The sequence below is a fragment of the Protomyctophum bolini genome (genome assembly GCF_963924005.1).
Source record: "Protomyctophum bolini genome assembly, chromosome: 23".
NCBI lineage: Eukaryota > Metazoa > Chordata > Actinopteri > Myctophiformes > Myctophidae > Protomyctophum > Protomyctophum bolini.
This window is the reverse complement of record NC_137884.1, coordinates 12,463,949-12,485,552: the sequence shown is the minus strand read 5'-3', so window position 1 is coordinate 12,485,552 and position 21,604 is coordinate 12,463,949. Positions and strand designations below refer to the sequence as shown.

The following is a 21,604-nucleotide window of genomic DNA, read 5'->3' as shown; positions in this document are numbered from 1 at the left end:
AACACATTGTGAGCTTGTAAATAGTCTATTTTAAGTACAGTACTTGGGTAAATGTATTTTGTCACTGTAAAAAAAGTTATGAAAATGGAAGATCTAAACAAGCTAACAAAGTCTTGTTTTGAGCTTGTATACTATTTTATTTATTATATACGATACAACTTTATTGTCAGCTTACACTGAAATTTGTTCCTCGTGTACTTTTTAATAACTATAAACAGGAACCTCTTTTACATTTCCACTCCACGGCGACAATTTACAAGGGGTAAACATATTGACAATTTTATCAACAAATAAAAACTAGACTAAAATGTTTAGTGGAAATAAAGAAATCCAGCAGAACTAAAAGACAAGTCATGTTATGTTTGATTGCACTCGGGTGTTGCACTAGACTAGAATACTATGTATCAACCATATAGGCAGGGGTGCACTGGCCACAGGACGTACCGGTCATATTACCGGTGGGCCGCGACCGTAGGGGGCCGCTCAAGTTATATGATTTAAAAAAAAGTGACAAATAAACCCTCTTCTATCTTGAATCGTTTTGCCAGCATTCTTGTGAGAGCAACAAAGGGTTGTGTAGTTGTCTGTTGGTTTGTATCATTTATGTTGTTCTGTAAAAGTGGTGGTATTAGGGCTTGTTTGGTTGTGTGCCTCGACGGAGCGGAGTTTCTGCTATCTGCGCACAGGTTGTGGTGGGCCGGTCTGGGCCAAATTCGCGCGAAAATGACCGGGCCGATTTTTTGTCCCAGGCCAGCCCTGCATATAGGGTGATTTTCAGTTTATTGGAAACATGAACTGAACTTGAGGATGTACAGATCACAGAGATGCTGTAAACATGTTGTTAGGATATTTTGCTGTGGGGCAGCAGAGGGGTTGGAATACTGGTATACATATATCATAAACACAGATAAACCAGATATGAATTGTGAGAACCATTTAATATTTAACAAGGCTATTTTCATACCAAGAAAACACATCAATGTAATTTTAGCCTGTAGATAAAGTGATGGTGATCGTTGCTGTGGGGCAACCATCCATATTTCAACGTTTTTGACATTTTATATTTTAACTTTTGTCACATACGGTATCATGGTACATGGTGTTGTCTGTTGTGACACAAAAGTAGAAGAAATAGGGAATCTACAAGCTCTACTAAACTGGTCACAGTTAAAATATAACAATTTTGGGAGGTCCCCACTCCCCAGTTCAAATATGATTTATTTCTTTTTTAATAAATAAATAGAGTTGGGGGGTCGGTTACCATTTCAAATATGATTATTTTGAGGAGTTTTGAAACATTGATGATAACAAATATAATCAAAAATATAATCAAACCCATCACCATCTGAAAGGCACTTTGCTGAATAATTAAGAAAAAATATATATGTGACAGTTCTTTCTGAATACATGTATATAATATGACAAATAAACCAACAAAAATAACAATCACTTAAAATAAAACTATAATATCAATAAAACAGTGCAATAATATTCCTTTATGCTGCAGTGACACAGTTACAGTAGAGAAATGGAATAAACATGGAAATGAAACTGTACAGTTGTGCATCGACGTCGTTGTTATCGGGCAGAAACCTTGCATCTCCATATTTACACTTTTTATGTTGTTTTTTTGGGGGTGCGCACGCTTTTCCGACACACCGAAGATCCGAAGCGGGGGGACATGCGATGCGATGCGAAAAAGCGATGGTCCGACATACGCTGCTCCCGTGCTTGCGGTTAGGGTTAGGTTAGGATTGAGGTTTCGGATCAATAGTATGTCGGAACTAAAGCCTGCACCCGTTTTTTGTTGTGCTTTTTAAATTAATGCCCTACTTCGTCGCACAACAGTGTAGCGAAAACAGCAGATCTACGAGTTCAAACCGTGTCAACTTGTAGATCGGCTATTTCCACTTGTTTTTAAATGTTGTTAAAATGATAATAGGAAAAAAGGAAGGGATTTTTAGACATACAAGGTTTCCCCACCCGATAGCAATGATTTGCAAGCATTATGCTAAAAGAAACAACAACAAGGATCAGAAATAAGTGAACTGGCCTCAGAACAGTTGTTAATTCTGTCGACCAAATCGATGACTATAAATGCTCACCGGCTTTTCACTGGCGAAAACTACAGAAAAACGTAACAAAAACAAAGCTGTGATGACTAAAATGTATTGTCAATTTCGTCAACAAATAAAAACTAGATTAAAATGTTAGGGTGGACCTAGCCTCGGTACCAGGCTTTCATTTTTGTTGGTGCAAAAATTGAAAGCCTGGAGGAACGCATTGGCCGCTCTGGTCTAAAAGTGGGAGTCAACCCTTCCGGGTGGGTGTCGCTCCAAATTATGTGACGTAGCGCTGCACTAGGGGGGAGAGGAGGGCCGGGGGTGACGGACAGATCGATGAGATCCAATCAGGGCGTGCGCAAATCTCAGCCGCGACCCGCCCCTCTAGACCAGAAACCTAACACGTTAGCTCAGGCTAGGGTGGACCTAGCGTTAAGAGATCCAGCAGAGCTAAGACAAGTAAATGAATGCTTGGTCATGTGCGGGTGTCACGCTCCGATTAATTCTATAGAGGATAGAGTCAGTCTATAGAGAATAGATTCAGTCTATATAGAGTCTAGCAGTAGTAGATAGTCAGTCTATACAGCACAGATTCAGTCTAGACTCTAGCGGATAGATTCAGTCTAGCGGACAGATTCAGTCTATATAGTCTAGCAGTAGTAGATAGTCAGTCTATAGAGCACAGATTCAGTCTAGACTCTAGCCGCTAGTCTAGCGGATAGATACAGTCTAGCGGACAGATTCAGTCTGCTCCAGCGGCTCCCAGACGTTTTAGCTGGAGACACAAAAATAAACATTTGATCGTCTCCCCCGGGAAATCGTAAAATGTCTAAAACTGAGGGTTTGAACCAGATAGACACATGATGCTGCTGAGCAGACACATGATGCTGGTCACATATGTAGGTTTTGTAACTTTTGTAGCGATCGTTGAGTGAAGACACCACTATAAAGATGGAGTGTTGCTTCAGTGAAGGCACCACTGTACCTATTCTAACCATTTTAAAGTTCAGAACTAAGTTGGCTCCCTGTTGAAGGTAGAATACAACAACTGAGACTCATTATGGTCTATACAATTTTAAAGGATCAATGCCCAAAATATTTGAAAGATTACTTCCAGTATGTAAGTGATTCCCACAGCTTGAACTCAAGGGCTAATGTAACTGATCTTAAACCACCAAACATAAAAAATAAGGTAGGTAGAAGCTCATTCCAATACACAAATCCCAAAGGAAATTAAATTTGCCCAGTCTTTTATGACTGTCTTTGTTGTTGAATGCTATTGCTGCAGTGATTTCAGTTAGCTATAATAGAATAAAACGTGTTATTGTTATTAGTTAGATACCATACATATGCTGCAATTATTTATTTTGGGATCGCAATCGAATTAAGTCCTCTGAACATTTGTGCTATCAGGATACGGCAATTCTACTATGCAGCTTGGTGAATTGTATCATGAATTTATCAAATACATGTAATAAAATAAATACAGAAGGAGTGTTGCTTTATTCAGTAGGACTAGTGAGTCTCACAAACTTACACTTGTGTCTCCCACCTAACCACTTGTTCCTGTTCTCTAAGCAAAACCTATCCTCACGTTATATCAGTTCACTGCATTTTTTTATTGTTATTTTCCAGCTCAGGTTTAAATCAGTTATTAATAAAGTAAAATAAACAACAATCTGTTACTGGCCTTTTTCCTCAACCTTTTTTTCTTTTTATCCGACACAAAACGGTGCCCCCAGTAAACGGAGGACATTGTAATTGACATCATATCTCCGTCTCTGTGTCTTAATGCTGCACTAAGTAACGCGTTTTGTAATTAATACATTTGTATTTTGTCAATCTGTATGGTAGAGTATGTTTAAAGGATCCCTGGATAATTAGCCTTGTACCTGCCCTCTATAACTAGACATTAGACATAACAAACACCTAGATTTATTTTAGAAATAGTATGTCTTATACTCAATAATATTCTCGCAAGTAGAAGCTGTCATATGCCCATGTGTGGTCCATGGTTCCATGTATGGAATGCATGTGGTACTAAAAACCACACTTGTGTGAAGTGAAATCAATGCTTAAAGCAAACCTTTAAAGGTCCATAGACTTGGCTGACATGACGTCACGAGTGATGTCCTGTTTTTTTTTTTTTTTTGGGGGGGGGGGGGGGGGGGGGGGGGGGCATAAAAGTCCATAGACTTGGCTGCCACACGTCTTTTTCTGAAAGCCAGATGTTGGAGGGGAGAAGATGAACTATTTCTAGAATAAATAAGGTGTTTTAAAATGTTTGAGGGGCACTAGCCCCTCCTATGTGCAGCTTTGAGGGTGTGTGTAAACACAAACATTGTCCCAATACAAACATTGAAGACAAAAGTGAAGACGCAAATTGTGATTGGCCGGAATGAGATGATGGATAATGATGTATGATGATAAGAGCACCCCTCACTTCACACAGGTGTGATTTTTTAATTATAGTTATAGAGGGCAATCATAATGTATCAAGGCATATGAGTCTTATTAGCCAGGGATCCTCTTAATACACTGTAACTAATACAATTGGGGTGCTTGTATTTGCTCTCCCTGCTCTTCTATTGAGGCATTTCGATTGTGTCAAAGGTCATGGTATAACCTAGACACAAGATCGGAAAAACCTTTGACCTGATGGTCGAGGTTCAATTCATCACCTGAGAAAGCAGGCATGCTCTATTAGTTCAATAGAAGTACAAAAGTCAGCACTTGCATAGGAAACCGGGTTCAAATCCAGGGTAGTTACATCGTGCAGCTTGTGGCTTTGTCGAGTAGGTTGATATTCTCAGGAAACATGCCTTCTTCGACGGCCACCTTGGACTCGTGGACCTAAAAAAAAAAAGAGATGAATTATTATTATCTGTTCTATAACCCATTTAAACCTGAGGCCGATTCTACAAATCTTGGCGCTCAAACTATTTCATGTACAGTATTGGGCCCATCTAAAAATATTTTGTTCCAGGGGCACCGGCACAGGAGCAAAGAATTAAGTTAAAAAGCAATTGCTTAGATTTTCAAAAATAGCCGATCTATAAGCTCATAGCACGGCACGAAAACAGCATTTGTAGTCAGCAGATGAAACATGTTAAGCACTCAGAGCTGCCATAAGCACTTAGGGAAAATAACGTAACATACAGATGTGTTTTCAGAAGGGATATAAAAGAGGTCAGTCTACCTCAGTCTACTTTCCAACAGGATAATCTAGTCCAATATTCTCATTTCTGCTCGACTCACTGATTCTAAAAATGATCACCCGGATTGGTTGACTGACTCTAATGACACTCACCGTGAATGGCTCACTGATTCCGATAATGCACTGCATGGTAGCACTGTAGTAACACAACACACACTCTCCTCCTCGCACGGGAAGCTGCTCCTTACTGAAGTACACCTGCAACATAAACACATTTATACTTTATAATGTCTGGTGTTAAGTCCCTGTGCAGGTTCTTCTTGAGGTGTCCAGGTGGAACTCATCGCTATGATCACTGCCTCATCTACAACTCGATGATATTCATCTTTCTGTCGCTTCAGGACTTCCCTATATTCACACCTTGATTCAACTTGTTTGTGCTTCTAAACTGACTGTACCTGTAGGGACATAATTATGTATTGTAAATGTATTTGCTCTGTGCCCTTCTTTCTCTTGTGTTGTTAAACAGCTGATGGTGTGCTGGGAGAGATTGTATGAATCTATCTGCCTGTATACTTTGTCGAAAATGAGATGCTGAATTTGAAGGGGCTATCCCTTCAATAAAAATCTGACGCCTGCAGCATTTATATATATATATATATATATATATATATATGGATATATTCTTTCCCCAACTAACAGTCACATCTATGATAAGGTTGGATATTCTCAATCAAACACATTATTTATCTGGAAGAGCTCTTAATTCATTATTATTATTATTATGGACTGCTTAATGGACACTTGGACTCTACCTCCTGAACCACTGCTGCCCTGATTGAACAGACACAGTTTACCTGGACGAGTTGTTCGTTGAAGGACACTTCTTGGTCTTTGACCCAGGTGTAGGTGGTGTAATCTGACACACTGGTGAACCCCACCTAAAAAAACAATAACAATACATACATTAGTGATCAATTAACACCTGAAATAGCCACTAATTACAAGTAACAGGCACTGGAGGGGAGAGGATGCAAAGCTGTGTAAACCACCATGGCATCAATGCCAACGCTCCGATCACCCTCTGACCCTAAACCATAACCCTAGCAATAACCAAACCGTGGTCTTTACCACTAAGTATCTACTGACCTGATGAAGATCCATTCAGATCGAAACGGTGTCTTTCTTTCATTAAAGTATTCCTTTACCACATTCCTTTGCCTTGTTGGCCCTGCACCCACTGTCAAGGTGCGTGTAAATAGGCATGCTCTGTACCACTATCTAACCATGACATAACCATAACATAACCAGTGTGTTCAACCGACAGAGACCAATCAAAGGAAAGCAAAGCAAAGTTACCATATTTACCCAGAGTAACTGGACTAAGCCCAAGAACTTGTTTACAGCCAGGCCCTGCTCATAGAACATTTCATGGTAGGGGTTCAATGCGTTGCTCAAGGGCACTTCAACGGTGGTAATTTTAACGTGCCGGTCCGGGGATACGAACTAGCGACCTTCCGATATCAAGACCGCTCCGCAAACCGTTCGGCCACCGCTGCCCTGAATCCAGTTCCAGGCACTGGAGGGGAGAGGATGCAGACATTGCAGAGCATTGTAAACCTAGCCTCGGCATAGCCAGCCTTCACTTGCCTTTGCGATGCATATTGCCCCAGGCAAGATTAAGTCCGGCCCCTCTCAATTGTGGGAGGACTTCATGGCCGAAGTGGTGACGAGCCAACCAGATTCGTCTGGAACCATGAGGCTATAACCAACCAGGGCCCATAATTAAAATATGGGGCTATGGTTATTGCAAAGCTCAGAGCTCCGATCACCCTCTGACGCTAAACCATAACCCTAGCAATAACCATACCACTAACTAACCCGAACATAACCATAACATAACCAGTGTGTTCACCCGATAGAGACCAATCCAGTCCCAGGCACTGGATGGGAAAGGCTGCAGAGTTGTGTAGAGCACCATGGCATCAATGTCAGCGCTCCAATCACCCTCTGCTTGGAGACGCACCAGAGGACTGTCAAACATCTTCCTTAACTGTAAGAGAAAGAGCAAAAGGAGAAGTAGCAATAATTAATGGTTTATTTACAATGGTACAGGGAGTCTGGCCCTCTCTAGTCCAGCTTCTGGGGGAGAGATATGCCTTGATCTTAGCCAATAGGTGCACCTGGAAAAAGCATTCTTTTGGGGCTTTTTATGACTTTATTATCATTAGGACAGTAGGCTGACAGGAAATGGGGAGAGAGAGATGGGGAGTGACACGCACCAAAAGGGATCGGGACTCGAATATGTCAGACTAGGTGTCCTGGACCTGGAAAACATTAGTTCTGACCTAGCCTTGAATCAAGGCTGTGGTTTAGAACCACTGTATATACATTAAGAGAACAGCAGTAGTACCTGTATGGTGAAGATGCCGAGTACAGGTTTGTGGTCGCTGATGCCGTACTCCATGATGCTGGTGTAGGACTCCTGTTTGATCTTCAGGGGAAAGGCTTCGTCCTCCTCCTGGTGTTTGGCCTTCCTCCGTGCCAGCGCCCGCTCTTCACCGTCGCCATCCTGGTCTTCCTCCTCGTCTCTCTCTGAGGCATTGGGTCTCAGGCGCCACAGCACCCTGTCTGTCCACGCAGGCTTACGCTTCTTACCGCTGGACAACGTGACAAGAGGGACACACCCCCGGGGTTCATTTAGTTTTAGTCACATTTTAGTGTCAGTTAGTTTGTCTGTTTTGTCAAAAAAATATTTTGGCCATATGTATTTTGCCTTAATGGCGTCGAAATGCCTGATTTTACACTTGGTTGCATGCTAATCTACAAGTTTGCATGATCTTGGTAGATCTGCTATTTTCAGAGCGCAACCAAACATAAAATGTCTTTTAGTTGGATCTCATCTCCACTAGTCCCTCCCTTCCTTTAGTCTAGTTTTTATTTGTTGATGAAATTGTCAATATTTTTAGTGGGTTAATGCACATAATATCAGTTCCACAAGCAACACAATGAAAGACTTGTTGTCATGCTGAACATGCCGATGGAAGAATCATAAAGGGACACGTTGTCAGTTGCACACAGTGGTGTAAGCAGTTTGGCTGCCTGCTCCAAACATGAAAATACTCTATCGTCAATTTATTCTTTGAAATTCAGAATTATATCATTTCATTTTCATTCAGATTATTAATCTATCATTTGAAAACCAGATAGGAGCAATAGTCTGGAAACATGCGGTGCACGTTTTTCTTTTCCATGCTCCCTTATGGGACGCTCCTATTTCACTCTACACAAATACATTTTCCAAAAACGCTCCACTCAGAACAGGGATGCTGGGAGTTCAAGTGGTTAACAAATGCAACATTTAAAATGTTAAGCATATTTTGAATATGGTAATAACATTGTTAATCACAATTATTTGCGCCACCATAAATCGTCCCATCCCTAGTGTCTACCACCGTCACAAACAATGATGATGCCCAGACAACGGGTGTGTTCAATGACGCACAGGTCTTATGTCTTCAATGGACCAAGGGCCTTAACCCATTTTGAGCGGGAACCCCTTTTGGTGTTACATACAAGATTATGTTATAATTTAGCTATTGAAAAATAGCAGCTCTACAAGGTCTTTTAGGTCTGCTTTTTTTGAAAAATCGTTTTTTTATTTCGACGCCAGGCCTAAATGGGTTAAAGGGAACAACCATTGGTCACAGTTAATTGACAGAGACAACAGGACATGTGTGTCTTGCAATGACTGCTGGGAGGCAGAAGCGTGGTTATATGTAGCGGAACGCAACCTGCTTGGCTAGATCCACTACGTCAGTGGTTCTCAACCTTGTAGTGGAACGTAACCTGCTTGGCTAGATCCACCACGTCAGTGGTTCTCAACCTTGTAGAGGAACGTAACCTGCTTGGCTAGATCCACCACGTCAGTGGTTCTCAACCTTGTAGAGGAACGTAACCTGCTTGGCTAGATCCACCACGTCAGTGGTTCTCAACCTTGTAGCGGAACGTAACCTGCTTGGCTAGATCCACCACGTCAGTGGTTCTCAACCTTGTAGTGGAACGTAACCTGCTTGGCTAGATCCACCACGTCAGTGGTTCTCAACCTTGTAGCGGAACGCAACCTGCTTGGCTAGATCCACCACGTCAGTGGTTCTCAACCTTGTAGAGGAACGTAACCTGCTTGGCTAGATCCACCACGTCAGTGGTTCTCAACCTTGTAGCGGAACGTAACCTGCTTGGCTAGATCCACCACGTCAGTGGTTCTCAACCTTGTAGCGGAACGTAACCTGCTTGGCTAGATCCACCACGTCAGTGGTTCTCAACCTTGTAGCGGAACGTAACCTGCTTGGCTAGATCCACCACGTCAGTGGTTCTCAACCTTGTAGCGGAACGTAACCTGCTTGGCTAGATCCACCACGTCAGTGGTTCTCAACCTTTTCAGGCCGTGACCACCCAAAATAATCCTATTTGAACTGGGGACCCCCCCCCCCCCTCCACCCTGACAAGCATTCAATTTCATTCGGTTTGATTCGGTTCCACAGATAAATATTGTGAAAATAACAGATAAGCTATTTTCCCACTTATATTTTTTAGTGGTGCCGTGCAACCACTCCAAGGAACAGCAATGTCCGTGTTAACCTATGTGACTATGTATGTGACTATGTCCCTTTAACGAGTACCAGTAGGGGCGCTGTTGTGCCAGAAACAGAGAGATAGAGATAGTGCTGCTAATATGAGAGAGAGAGAGAGAGAGAGAGAGAGAGAGAGAGAGAGAGAGGAGGGGGTGGGAGAGGGGAGTTAAACAGAGAGATAGACATAGTGCTGCACTGTTGCCTGCTAATGAGAGAGAGAGAGAGGAGGGGGGTGGGGGATGGGAGAGGGGAGTTGCACCACTCAGTTCACACAGGTGTGATTTTCTTATATTATTTGACAAATTGGTCAATGTTTGACCCATTTTTATCGTATATTTTGTTGATTACTAGGCCTGTCACAAATATTACATAGTCGTCTAATCGCAATTATTTCACATAATTGCAATTATTTCACATAATCGTCATAAACATGTTGAAAAATATTCATACATTTTCAAACATTTTCCAAATACAGCGGAAATAGCTCGTCACATAAGACGTCACAATGCTTGTAGTTATATTTCTGCAATTTGTTTTACATAATTTGTAAGTATATAATATAGAATTTGTCAGTAAATTATTTGTATATTTAATTTATTTGTCGCATTTGCACTGTGCAATTTGTGATATTGAAGCCTAAAAAACCAAACAGAAATTGAGTTTTTATTCATATGTCCCAATGCTCAATGCCTAAAGCATTAAATCGTTAATAGCAATTAATTGTGTGACAATTAATCATGACAGCCCTTTGTTTCTTTCGTTGTTTCTTTCTTTCTTTCTTTCAAGTCTTAAAGGTCCTTAAATTGTCAGGGGATCATGTGGGGAACCCCAACCCACAGGTTGAGAACTATTGTCAATAGTATATAGTATACTATTTGTAGTATACAATAGTAATGTATAGTATTAGTTTACAGTATAGTATACTATTATCAATAGTATACCAGTAGAGGTTATGGGAGTAAAAGGAGGCATAGCACAGGACACATTAATGCGAGGAGGGACACAGTGGGCTTTTTGAACTCTTACTTAAAGACAAACCATGTCCAGTAGCACCTGTGGAGTCGAACAGAGGCAAACAAATGCAATGAATACAAACAGCTGACGAAAGGGACAACATACAAATATGCTGTTCCAACTCTTCACACTTTAATTAGTCTCACTCTCAGTCCTCAACACTCAGTCCTCAATGCGTACAGCAGAGGAACTCTATCTATTCAGGGAATCTGAATCGAATTAACATTGCCCCCCTTTCTCACTAACAATGTTCTGACAATGCACTGACAATCTACTGAATTGCCAGGTGAGTATGCAATTCAAACTGCAATGGGGAGTTTTCATATCTAGTACAGAGCCCTGGGGGACCAAGATTAACATATAAAGGCTTTAAGACAGTGGTTAAAGCAGCACTATGTAACTTTTTAACAACTATATAGCATATTATGTCCAACAAAAATATAAAGTTATATGTTTAAGCAATAACAATCATCCGTCCATGTATAGACTCAGGGGGATCCCTGCTAGGGGCTTGACTGTATTACTATGTATATGGGAGACGATGAGTTTCATCCTGGCAGAACTGCTAAGTCAAAGCAAAGACTGGTCAATCACAGCACATCCTCGCCGGACATGCATGCAGAGGCTCTTGGGTAATGAAGTCAAAGACGTTCAGACGGGCATCGATTAACACAGACATTGTCGCCTGGATCAACGACAGGTCTGCTCCAGGTCTGCTCATGAGAGGCGTGACAACGCAAGCATATATAAAAGCGAAACAGAATCCAGGTCCGGTCAGTCGTGTGCACGTAACGAGCACGCACGCGACAATTTCATGAGACTGCGCCCGCGTAAATACGCTTGCGTGCCCCCCCTCCCAACTTCACTGCACGTACAGAAAGAAAACACAGGTCTCATTGAAAATGAATTACTAGGCACGTTAATCGCTGCTCATCTGAAAGGACCTTTATTTAAGTCCAAAGTAGCTACTACAAACTACATAGTGCTGCTTTGAGAGCAGTTTGGAACTAAAGGCAAATGCTACCTGTTCTCATAGGTATAACATTTGCGTGGTGGGCTGGGTTACAGGTATAATGCATGCGTGGTGGCTGGGCGGGGTTACCTGCTGTCATAGGTGTCCGAGTTGAGGTCAAACTTGTACGTCGGCTGGAAGTCCAGAGAGCCTTCTGAAAACTGCTGGATGATTGGTTCTTTCTGCTTCATCATGGTCAGCTGACAACAACAACAATAACAGCATAAATGCATACACAACAGCAATATAAATGCATATTGTACATAACAACAACAATAACACACACAAAAATGAATAAATAAATAAAATAAATAAATGATGGTTCCTTCCGTTTCATCATGGTCAGTTGACAACAACAGCATGGAAAGTATAGTTCAGGTATTCGGAACTCCACAGAAATGATGTGAAAGTGTGTCATGTTTGATACAACTGATAATTGGTTGTGTCTGTGTGACAGGGTAAAAGGTTGTCTTCGGTGCATTTTTGGATTTAGTGAGATTCAGAATGTTTGGAGAAGAGACGTTGGGTCCATATTTTTACCACCATATTTGAAGTTGAACCCCTAGCCTAGCATCCCTATCTATAAATGCATCAATCTTTACAAGAACGCCATATATGGGCATAAAAGGGACACAAACATGATAACTGGGTGGGGCATGCATTTCCAACTTGCATCGTTCCAAGTAGGCCAGTGCAAAACGGGCACCACTCTAGTATTAATAATAATAATAAAAACTAGATAAAGTGCCCCTCGGGGCACAGGTCTGGTTGTGACCTCCTGGTTGCTATAATAGGCCAATGTGAAAAGGGTGCCATTTCTTCTTACACCTTGGATGGCAATTGGATGATTTGAGGCATTTTGTTCCAAAAATGTGTTTTGCTAAAATCCACCTGTTGGTGGCGCTGTAACAGGCCCATATGTAACGAGTGGGATATATTCCTCAGCCTGGTAGGAAAGCCTGTGAAAGATTTCACGTAAATTGCACGCTGCGTTCATGATTTGAGGCTTTCTGTTCAAAACGGGCCAATCCTGCAACCTTTGATAGCCAATGTTAGCCAATTAGGATGGAATACTGTATGAAATATCTGACAGATCCGGCTTGAACACATGACTATAGAGATAGTGTGTAACGATTTGCTGTGTTTTTGGACAGAATCTGGAGGAGTAATATCCAAAAATGTGTTTTTCAAAAGTCGGCCCTATAACAGGGCATTCTGGAAAATTTGGGGCAGAGGTTCATCGTTGAATAGCTGGTAACAGACGGACAGACACACACACGGACGGACTCGCACACGGACGGAGTGCAAAACATACTAACTCCCCATGCCTTCGGCCTGGTGGAGACAACAAAACATACTAACTCACCATGCCTTCGGCCTGGTGGAGACAACAAAACATACTAACTCCCCATGCCTTCGGCCTGGTGGAGACAAAAATCATAATCTAACCTGGTCTTTGCTCCATAGCAGGTTGTAGGTTTGGTTGGTGAGACAGGAGCGAACAAAGTGCATCCCATGATCCTGGATACGGAAGTTTAGATCACCAAACCAGAACACTAGCCTGGTGCAGGAGAGAGAGGAGAGGAGAGGAGAGGAGAGAGAGAGAGAGAGAGAGAGAGAGAGAGAGAGAGAGAGAGAGAGAGGATGAAGTTGGGATGACGGAAAAAAACCACTGGTGCATGTGTGTATGTGTAGTCTGTGTACTAACCTATGGTCCAGTATACTAGGAGCTTTAACACTCTCGTAGGTAGGTGTGTGTGTGTGTGTGTGTGTGTGTGTGTGTGCACTCTAACCTGTGGTCCAGTACAGTGGGAGCTTTAACACTCTCGTAGGTGTGCGTGTCCAGGATGTGTTCAAACTCGTCGACGCGCTCCGAGGCGTAGTGCATGTGAGCCGCCAGGTGGCAGTTCAGGAAACACATCATGTGACCATATAAGGACAGCCGGACGGACACGGCCCCTTTATTACCCTGAGGAAGGAGAGCGAGCCAATAAGAACACAGCCTCATCCATTCACTTAACCCTCTTATGGCCATCCTAATTAACAGTGGATTGTGCCTTCTACCTGCACTATTCATATGTTTAATTCGACATTTTAATGCCAATAGAAAAGTCTGTGACATACACACTATATACTGTATCTCATTCCAACACAGTAATCCTATAGTATTATACCCAGTCCTGATGGTGGTGGTAACTACTTTGACCAAATAGAGCGAATCTGGCGATGTCATTTCCTGTCCACGTGATCACAACATCCGCTAGTTTCCTCCACTGTGTTACACAGTCAGATGTCCGGGATGCATTCGCTAGAGAAGTCAGTTATGCCACGAAAGAAGAGGTCGGAAAAAAGGCTACAACGGAGGATTTCAATGAAGCCAGGAGCAATTTCCTCACTAGACGAGGTGTGTGTGTGTGTGTGTGTGTGTGTGTGTGTGCAACTCACCCAGTAACCACACAGACCAGTGCGCGTGTACTTGGCCTGAATGTCTCTGATGAACGGAACGTGTTCCAGTTTGCAGAAGAACAGCAGCAACAGACCCTGCATCCTGATGGAGGACACCTGCACGCACGTGCACACGCACACGCACACGCACACACACACACACACACACACACACACACACGACAGTAAATATTATTTTCATTCAATTTTCCACTTTCATTCCCCAGTGTTTCTCTCAGCAATGCATGATGTCATGGCGGCACGACAACGCTACACGGTTTGTGAGTGCTAGCGTGGCATGCATGAATATCACTGCGTAGATAATAGTCTGAAATCTCTGTGGGGAAAATGCCTCTGGTTATAAACCCGCTCCATATTTGCATACTGAGCCCTGATTGGTGAGAAATAGAGAAATCACAACAGAACGTGGCCAGAGTAATCTGAATCTTGAATCAAAGCAGTCACGGAAGGTTGATGTACGTGTGTGTGTGTGTGTGTGTGTGTGTACAATGCGTACGTACCTTGAAGTATTCCTGTGCTGCTAAGGTGGACATGAACAACAGACTCCAGGCGTCATCAAACGCCATGTCTGACATGAACCTTATAGGACCTGAATACACCTCCTGTAGACTATATATAAACACACACACACACACACACACACACACACACACACACACACACACACACACACACACACACACACACACACACACACACACACACACACACACACACACACACACACACACACACACACACACACACACACACACACACACACACACACACTTTTAAATCGGGACCACATCTGATATTGTTAAAGTTGGTTTGGGCCAGTTGGGGTTTCACAACGTGAACGACCAATTGGATCCACTCACAGCCAGGGAGGGAGTGGCACAACGTAGCCACATAAAGGACACTACCGCTGGGCATGTGCAAAGGGGCCCCATGATGTATTGACTTGATCATCCTGCGTTGTGCAAAAAAACCCATCAAAAGTAGCAGATCTACAAGCTTGAAATGTGGCACGAAGCAGCACATATTGAGCTCAACATGTAACCAATCTACCCAATGACATACATGTAACCAACCTACCCAATGACATACATGTAACCAACCTACCCAATGACATACATGTAACCGACCTACCCAATGACATACGTACATGTAACCAACTGTGACGGCCCTGCCCCCTCTGCCAGCCGGCAGCCTCTGTGATGGCAGAGTGGAGCAGGCTGTCAGCCCAATAGAGGGTATGCGCATGCTTAAAGTGAATGGCACATCGAGTGGCAAAGCAACATGCAAAGTGAGTTTAACATTGTTTAACATTGTTTAATGCAATCAGATATGACTTTTCTGTGTGGATGTATGGGCTGTCAAGGCCAGAAAGTAGTTTATTGCCACTCAGTAGGCGTTCCTGCATAACTTCCTGGTTTTATGATGATGTCACGCGCATACCCTCTATTGTGCTCACCTGATGTGTGTGTGGCTTAGGGGAGTATATAGGGAGCTCTTCTGGCTGCAGCTCACTCTCTCTCTCTCCTCCCTGCAAGCAGCGTCTGTCTGGGTTGCCACCTGGCCCAAGGGCCTAACCAACCTTTTGCCTAAGTTATGTTTTACACCATTTAATACAACACTCTCCTACATTGTGGAAATTACTGATAACTGATACCCTCACATCCCACACCTGATTATTTACCATACTTTAATTAAATAAATATACTACTCTTGTGTGGACTTTTTGCCATGCATCTCCTAGTGCATGACACCAACCTACCCAATGACATACATGTATGTAACCAACCTACCCAATGACATAAATGTCAGGCTTCTTAGGGGAGTTCAGATGGAGAAGAGAGCTGATGTCATCTGGAGGATCAGCTGACGCTACGTTCCATGTGACCATGTGTAATCTGTAGACAAGGACAATATGTTACATTAAAACATGTGACCGTGTGTAGCCTGTAGAGTAGACAATAACAATATGTTACGACATGTAACCTGTACACAATGAGTTACGACATGTAACCTGTACACAATGAGAATGAATGTACAGTAACATGAAAACGTGTAACCATGAACCTGTGTAGACCTGGGGTCTTCAACAGGGGAATATACTGCGGATAGGATATGGAGCGTGACAAAGAGCAAAACCTATTTATTTTAAATATGGATTTAAACATGTTTTACATGGTAACGCCGATCATTGCTGATAAAGCACTGTTTCTGTGGGACTGCATTATTATGAGTATAGACCATATATTTGTTTGAGACCATAGACTGGTACCAACCGCTGAATGGGAGAATGCATTGACTCAGGGGACCCTCGATACCGTTGTCGGTCATCCCAAATACAAAAAGGTATATTGGGTTCTAAAAGGACCCAGGGTAGACCCAAGAAGAGGGGAGGGGAGAAGAGAAGAGAAGGAAAAATAATCACACACACACTCTCTCTCTCTCTACCAATCACACCTTTTGGCCCTCCGAAGTAGATTTTGGCGACGTATTTCTATTTAATTTTTTGTGCCCTTTTTTTGCTTTTCAGAAGTTAGCGATTGAAGTTGCGAGTGTATTTAAACCGTACCTTCCCGAAGAAAACTTCTGGCGTCGGAAGGAGTATATCGACCGGCTTTAAGTAAGTAAGCCTTGCGGAGCCATGAGGGCCATAGGGCAGGAGTCTATCTCCTGTTTCTGTATCGTGAGGCAGCTTGACGTACAAGTACACCCCCCGGACATGACGCTAGTATGTAGCAGGGACCCCCAATCCAACCCTTGATGCTGAGTGTCAAGTAGAGATGCACTGAGTCCCATTTTCATAGTCTTTGGTATGACCCCTCCCAGTCTCAGGGCGGACACTCTAACCACAAGACCATTGAGCTCGTATGGACCGGCTTTAAGTCGGCAAAATGATATGATATTTAGTCAACTAATACTAGACAAAAACAAACATTTCAGATGACTAAAAACTAAACAGAATTTTAATTAAAACACTGACTGAAACAGCATCAACATGTTGCTGTAAAATAAATCCAAAATTAACACTGGTCTCCACCTGAAGGCGTCCCTCTTAGGCTTGAAAGCCTTCTTGCCACAGAGCAGGAAAGCGTTGTCCAGGGTCTTGGACACCTTGTGGTGCAGCTTGTCTCGGGGGTCCAGGTCATCCACGCAGGTCATCAGCTGGTTCAGGCGATGGCACAGCGCCAGCCGGCTGCCCGTTGAGCTGGCGTCGCTCAGCAGGCTCTCCATGCTCTGGGAGCGAAAGCGATCCAGCGCCCCGTACGGGCGACGCGTCTCTTCCATCATGCTGGGAATTCAAGACGGCGTGGTCGGCTAGCCTGTAGATGTCCGGGACTGTCACAGTTATTACATAATCGCCTAATCGCAACCTTTACCGATAATCGCAATTATCCTTGGAGTTTCTCTAGAACGATTTGGAGCGTTTTTTACTAATATTTCAAGAGCCACATAATATTTTGTTCTATGATGATGAAAACACTAAATATCTCAAAAAGAAAGGAAACAGTCGCTATGCTAATTATTTAGTCATTAGCAGTTGAATATAGCTTGTTTTAACAAAAAACACTTAATTGGAACAGAAAGCTGATTTTTTTTTATCTTTATAAATCCTATAATTTTAGACTAAATCTTCTTCCGGGCGTACCCTTCTTTGGAAGTCTAGGAACACTCTCAGGTTGCGGAAGAGCGCCCTCTATCATAAATACTGAAAACCCCAAATGACCTGACCAACGTCATACGTCATTGGCTGGTCTGCGCCCTGGAAATGAAGAATATACACAACAATGGCAGGCCCATTGCACTGCCCATAACTCCGACATCTCATTACTCCGACTACGTGACTTTGTGTGTGGTTAGGGTTAGGGATAGGGTTAATAATGTGCGAGTTGGACCAGCGCGCCGTCGGAATAATGAGCCGCAATGAGTCTGACACCCAATTGCAGTGAATGGGTTAAAGAAAATCATACATTTTCATAAAATCTTCACGTAAAATGTCATAATTGTCATAACAAATGTCATAAAGCTACATTGGTACCTACCAAAGCTACACGCCTCTTAAACTCTATTACAAAATACATGTTTTCAGCTACTACATTTATTTTGGACATAATTATTCACGGTTAATAATCCCATCCCTATTGTGTAACTCACTTCAAGAAGAAAGACGCGCTCAACTCTTCTCAAAGGTTCTTGAGGTTTGAACTGGGGTGCAGATTCTTGACAGTAATACTCAATGAAAGGAACATCCACAGCTCTCTCTTGAGAGGTTTTAAGGATACTTTATTCAATAAACATCCACAGCAGCAGCAGCAGCAGTCTACGAAAACGGGAAGCAGCTCTTTCTCCTCAGTGTGACTCCTGAAGAAGCCGTCTGCTCTGTCTTACAGTGAACTGAAGATGGTTCGCCTCCTCAGTGGCAAATATGACCTAGTCTTCCACTAGCAGGTCCAGAATATCATCAGCAGCATCAGTTTAATTTCTTAGTCCAATTACATATATCCAGAAGTAGAGTCAGAGTAGATGAAGGACAAAAGAAAACGGGCATTTCGGGTTTTTTTGCTGGCTTCAAATTCCATAGGATCCAAGCAGTGAGTGACATCAGAAGGAAAAGTGGCTTTTTGGGTGGGCCCCTGAGAGGAATGTTTTAATCCGTCTACTTTGTTTGCTAAAAATAAATAAATGAAGAAAAGGCTGCCGGTACGGCCTGGTTTCCTAAGGGTATTAGCATGTGTTGGGTAAACTAATCCAGCTTCCACATTGCTATAGCATTGATTTGCAAAGCAGCGTAGTGTATGTTCTTATAGCCCCCCCCCCCCACACACACACACACACACACACACACACACACACACACCTATAGTCATGTGAGACAAAAGCTCCTCACACTACAGCAATGCTTATTTCATAATATAGACCCACATTATGGAACTGCATCAGACATAACAAGTGGAGTCTTAAGCAGTGTCCATTTTGACAGAAACGGTCATATTTTATTATTATAAGATTTGAGTCAAATAAATGTACAGTTGATTTGGTCAACTAAAGTGTATTTTTGGCAGGCTTGATGATGATGGCTTCACGAGGCCCGATAGCCGATCTAGCGTGTAGATGGGCTACTTTTGGCACATAGAGTGGACCAGAATACGCACATCGACAGGCTGGGTGCTGGGCTAAAGAGACTTCATTTTATCACAGTTTTGGCACATGACACCCACTCGCAGCCAAGCCATTAAACGACTTGTCTTAGTTCTACTGGATCTCTTCTCCATTAGTCCTAGGTTATATTTGTTGACGAAATTGTCTATATATTTAGCCTAAGCTACGGTGCGTTCTGAAAAGAAGCGTCGGAGACAGAAGGACATTGGTTCCAATCCAACCTGAAGCTGGTGTCTCCATCATGGCCGTGTGTCTGTTTCTCGTCCTCCTCCATGTTCTTCACCACCTGGAACACAAGTTACAATGATTACATAATAGTCTAATCACAATTATTTAAGATAATAGTTTCCATGTTGAAAGATTGTCATACATAAAAAGCAGAAATACGTGATCTACAAGCTTACAACGTGTCCTATTTGTTTTGTCTAAAAATGTATAAATGTTTTTTTGTATATGTCAGTCATTCCACATGTGTTTTTTATTCATTATGTTCCAATGTTAAATGCAAAAAATATCATTATCATTATCGCAATTATTGGTTGTTAACCCTAACCCTTAAATGTGTAATCTACACGGCCTACACGGGGGCAAATAACACAACATAATAATAACCCACTTATAATCAAATAATAATATAATTTCTATTTCATCAACAAATTGACACAAATTTTGGGGCTTTAATCACTTGACCCCATGTTATACATTATTGTACAAAAATTGTGAAAATTGTGAGAATACTAATTGTTCATTATAGAACATTGGGTAAACAATCTGTCATCTAAATAACATTCTATACATTTTAAACCAAGTAAAAATTACCATTTCATTTTTACAAAAGACATTGAAATATGGAGATACGAGGTTTCTGCTGTGATAATAATAATAATATTAATAATAATAATAATAATAACAATAACTAGAAAAAGTGCCCCTCTGGGCACAGGTCTCCACCAGGGCAGGTCAGGTAGTGGCGCTAATATAAGCCAATGTGAAAAGGTTGGATATATCCTTCAGCCTAGTAGGAACGTCTGTGAAAGATTTCACATAAATTGCACGCTGATTTAAGGCTTTTTGTTCAAAACTGGCCAATCCTGTAAACTTTGAAAGCCAATGTTAGGCAATCAAGATGGAATATGAAATATGGGACAGATCTGTGTTGAGCACATGACTATAGAGATACTGTGTAATGATTTGCAGGATTTTTGGACAAAATATGGAGGAGTATAATATCAAGAAATGTTTTTTACAAACGTCGGCCTCCTGGTGGCGCTATAACAGGCCAATGTGAAGGGTGGGATATATTCCTCAGCCTAGAAGGAACGTCTGAAAGATTTTATGTAAATTGCACACTGCGTTCATGATTTAAGGCTTTTTGTTCAAAATGGGCCAACCCTGTAAACTTTAAAAGCCAATGTTAGCCAATCAGGATGGAATATGAAATATCGGACAGATCTGTGTTGAGCACATGACTATAGAGATACTGTGTAACAATTTGCAGGATTTGTGGACAAAATATGGAGGAGTAAAATATTGATAACCAATTTGTACGTCTCTAAATGTTTTAATGAATTGAACACACACACACACACACACACACACACACACACACACACACACAAACATACTGCCTTCCGCCTGGTGGAGACAATAATAATAATGTTTGCTGTGAATGTAGCCCTGAAACATGACTGCATGAACCATGGCTACTGTGAATGTAAACATTGCAAATTGATAGCTACAGACAGCGGCATACTTACTGTAAACTTGCGCTGTTGTTAATTAATCTATAGTTCTATCTAAAAGCTAACGTTAGCCAGCATCTTCATTTTGATGTGCTTATTTATGTTAGTTTTGTTGTTTCTTTTTCTAATGCGTTAAAAGAAGAACAAGCGCAGTTTAATGTTGTTTTCCTGTCTCTCTCAGGTTCCAGTCCAGTGTTGCCAGATCTCACGAGAGAAGCAAGCAAACAGCAGGAATGTGTTAAAAGTGCAGTTTTTTGTGTGGGTGCAATTGAGCTCAGAAAACCTAAAAATAAACTTAAAAAATATATATTTTATGTCACAATCCCTTTAATACCGCAATGAAGAAATGCTAATACGAAGTA

General features: G+C 42.0%; 1 protein-coding gene across 3 annotated transcripts; it reads right to left on the bottom strand.

The window, feature by feature from the left end:
* Positions 1-921: 921 nt before the first annotated feature.
* Positions 922-21,420, bottom strand: LOC308311041 (inositol polyphosphate 5-phosphatase K-like). 3 transcript variants are annotated; one of them, XR_013963580.1, is made up of 15 exons: positions 21,258-21,420; positions 19,722-19,786; positions 16,137-16,241; positions 14,847-14,955; positions 14,326-14,442; positions 13,674-13,849; positions 13,330-13,441; positions 11,971-12,080; positions 7,634-7,880; positions 7,136-7,273; positions 6,078-6,161; positions 5,374-5,478; positions 4,696-4,916; positions 2,490-4,377; positions 922-2,221 (listed from the first exon to the last, which is right to left on the bottom strand). XR_013963580.1 is itself a non-coding variant. In XM_080757538.1 (13 exons), exons 2-13 carry the CDS (start codon positions 19,772-19,774, stop codon positions 4,830-4,832), a joined length of 1,443 nt encoding a protein of 480 aa, XP_080613664.1. In that variant the 5' UTR covers positions 19,775-19,786; positions 21,258-21,420; the 3' UTR covers positions 922-4,829. The 3 variants fall into 3 exon arrangements, 1 of the variants encoding a protein (XP_080613664.1); XR_013963579.1 differs by having other exon boundaries at positions 922-4,377; XM_080757538.1 differs by having other exon boundaries at positions 922-4,916.
* Between the last annotated feature and the right edge of the window lie 184 nt (positions 21,421-21,604).

Bases quoted from the DNA above. Each gene is read 5' to 3' on its own strand.
- LOC308311041 (XM_080757538.1), bottom strand. From the start codon at position 19,774: ATGGAGGAGGACGAGAAACAGACACACGGCCATGATGGAGACACCAGC. The intron at 7,881-11,970 runs GTAACCCCGCCC...CACGTTGTCCAG, and splicing joins TCGGACACCTATGACAGCAG to CGGTAAGAAGCGTAAGCCTG. The intron at 6,162-7,135 runs GTGAACACACTG...TTGTTTTTTTAG, and splicing joins ACTGGATTGGTCTCTATCGG to GTGGGGTTCACCAGTGTGTC.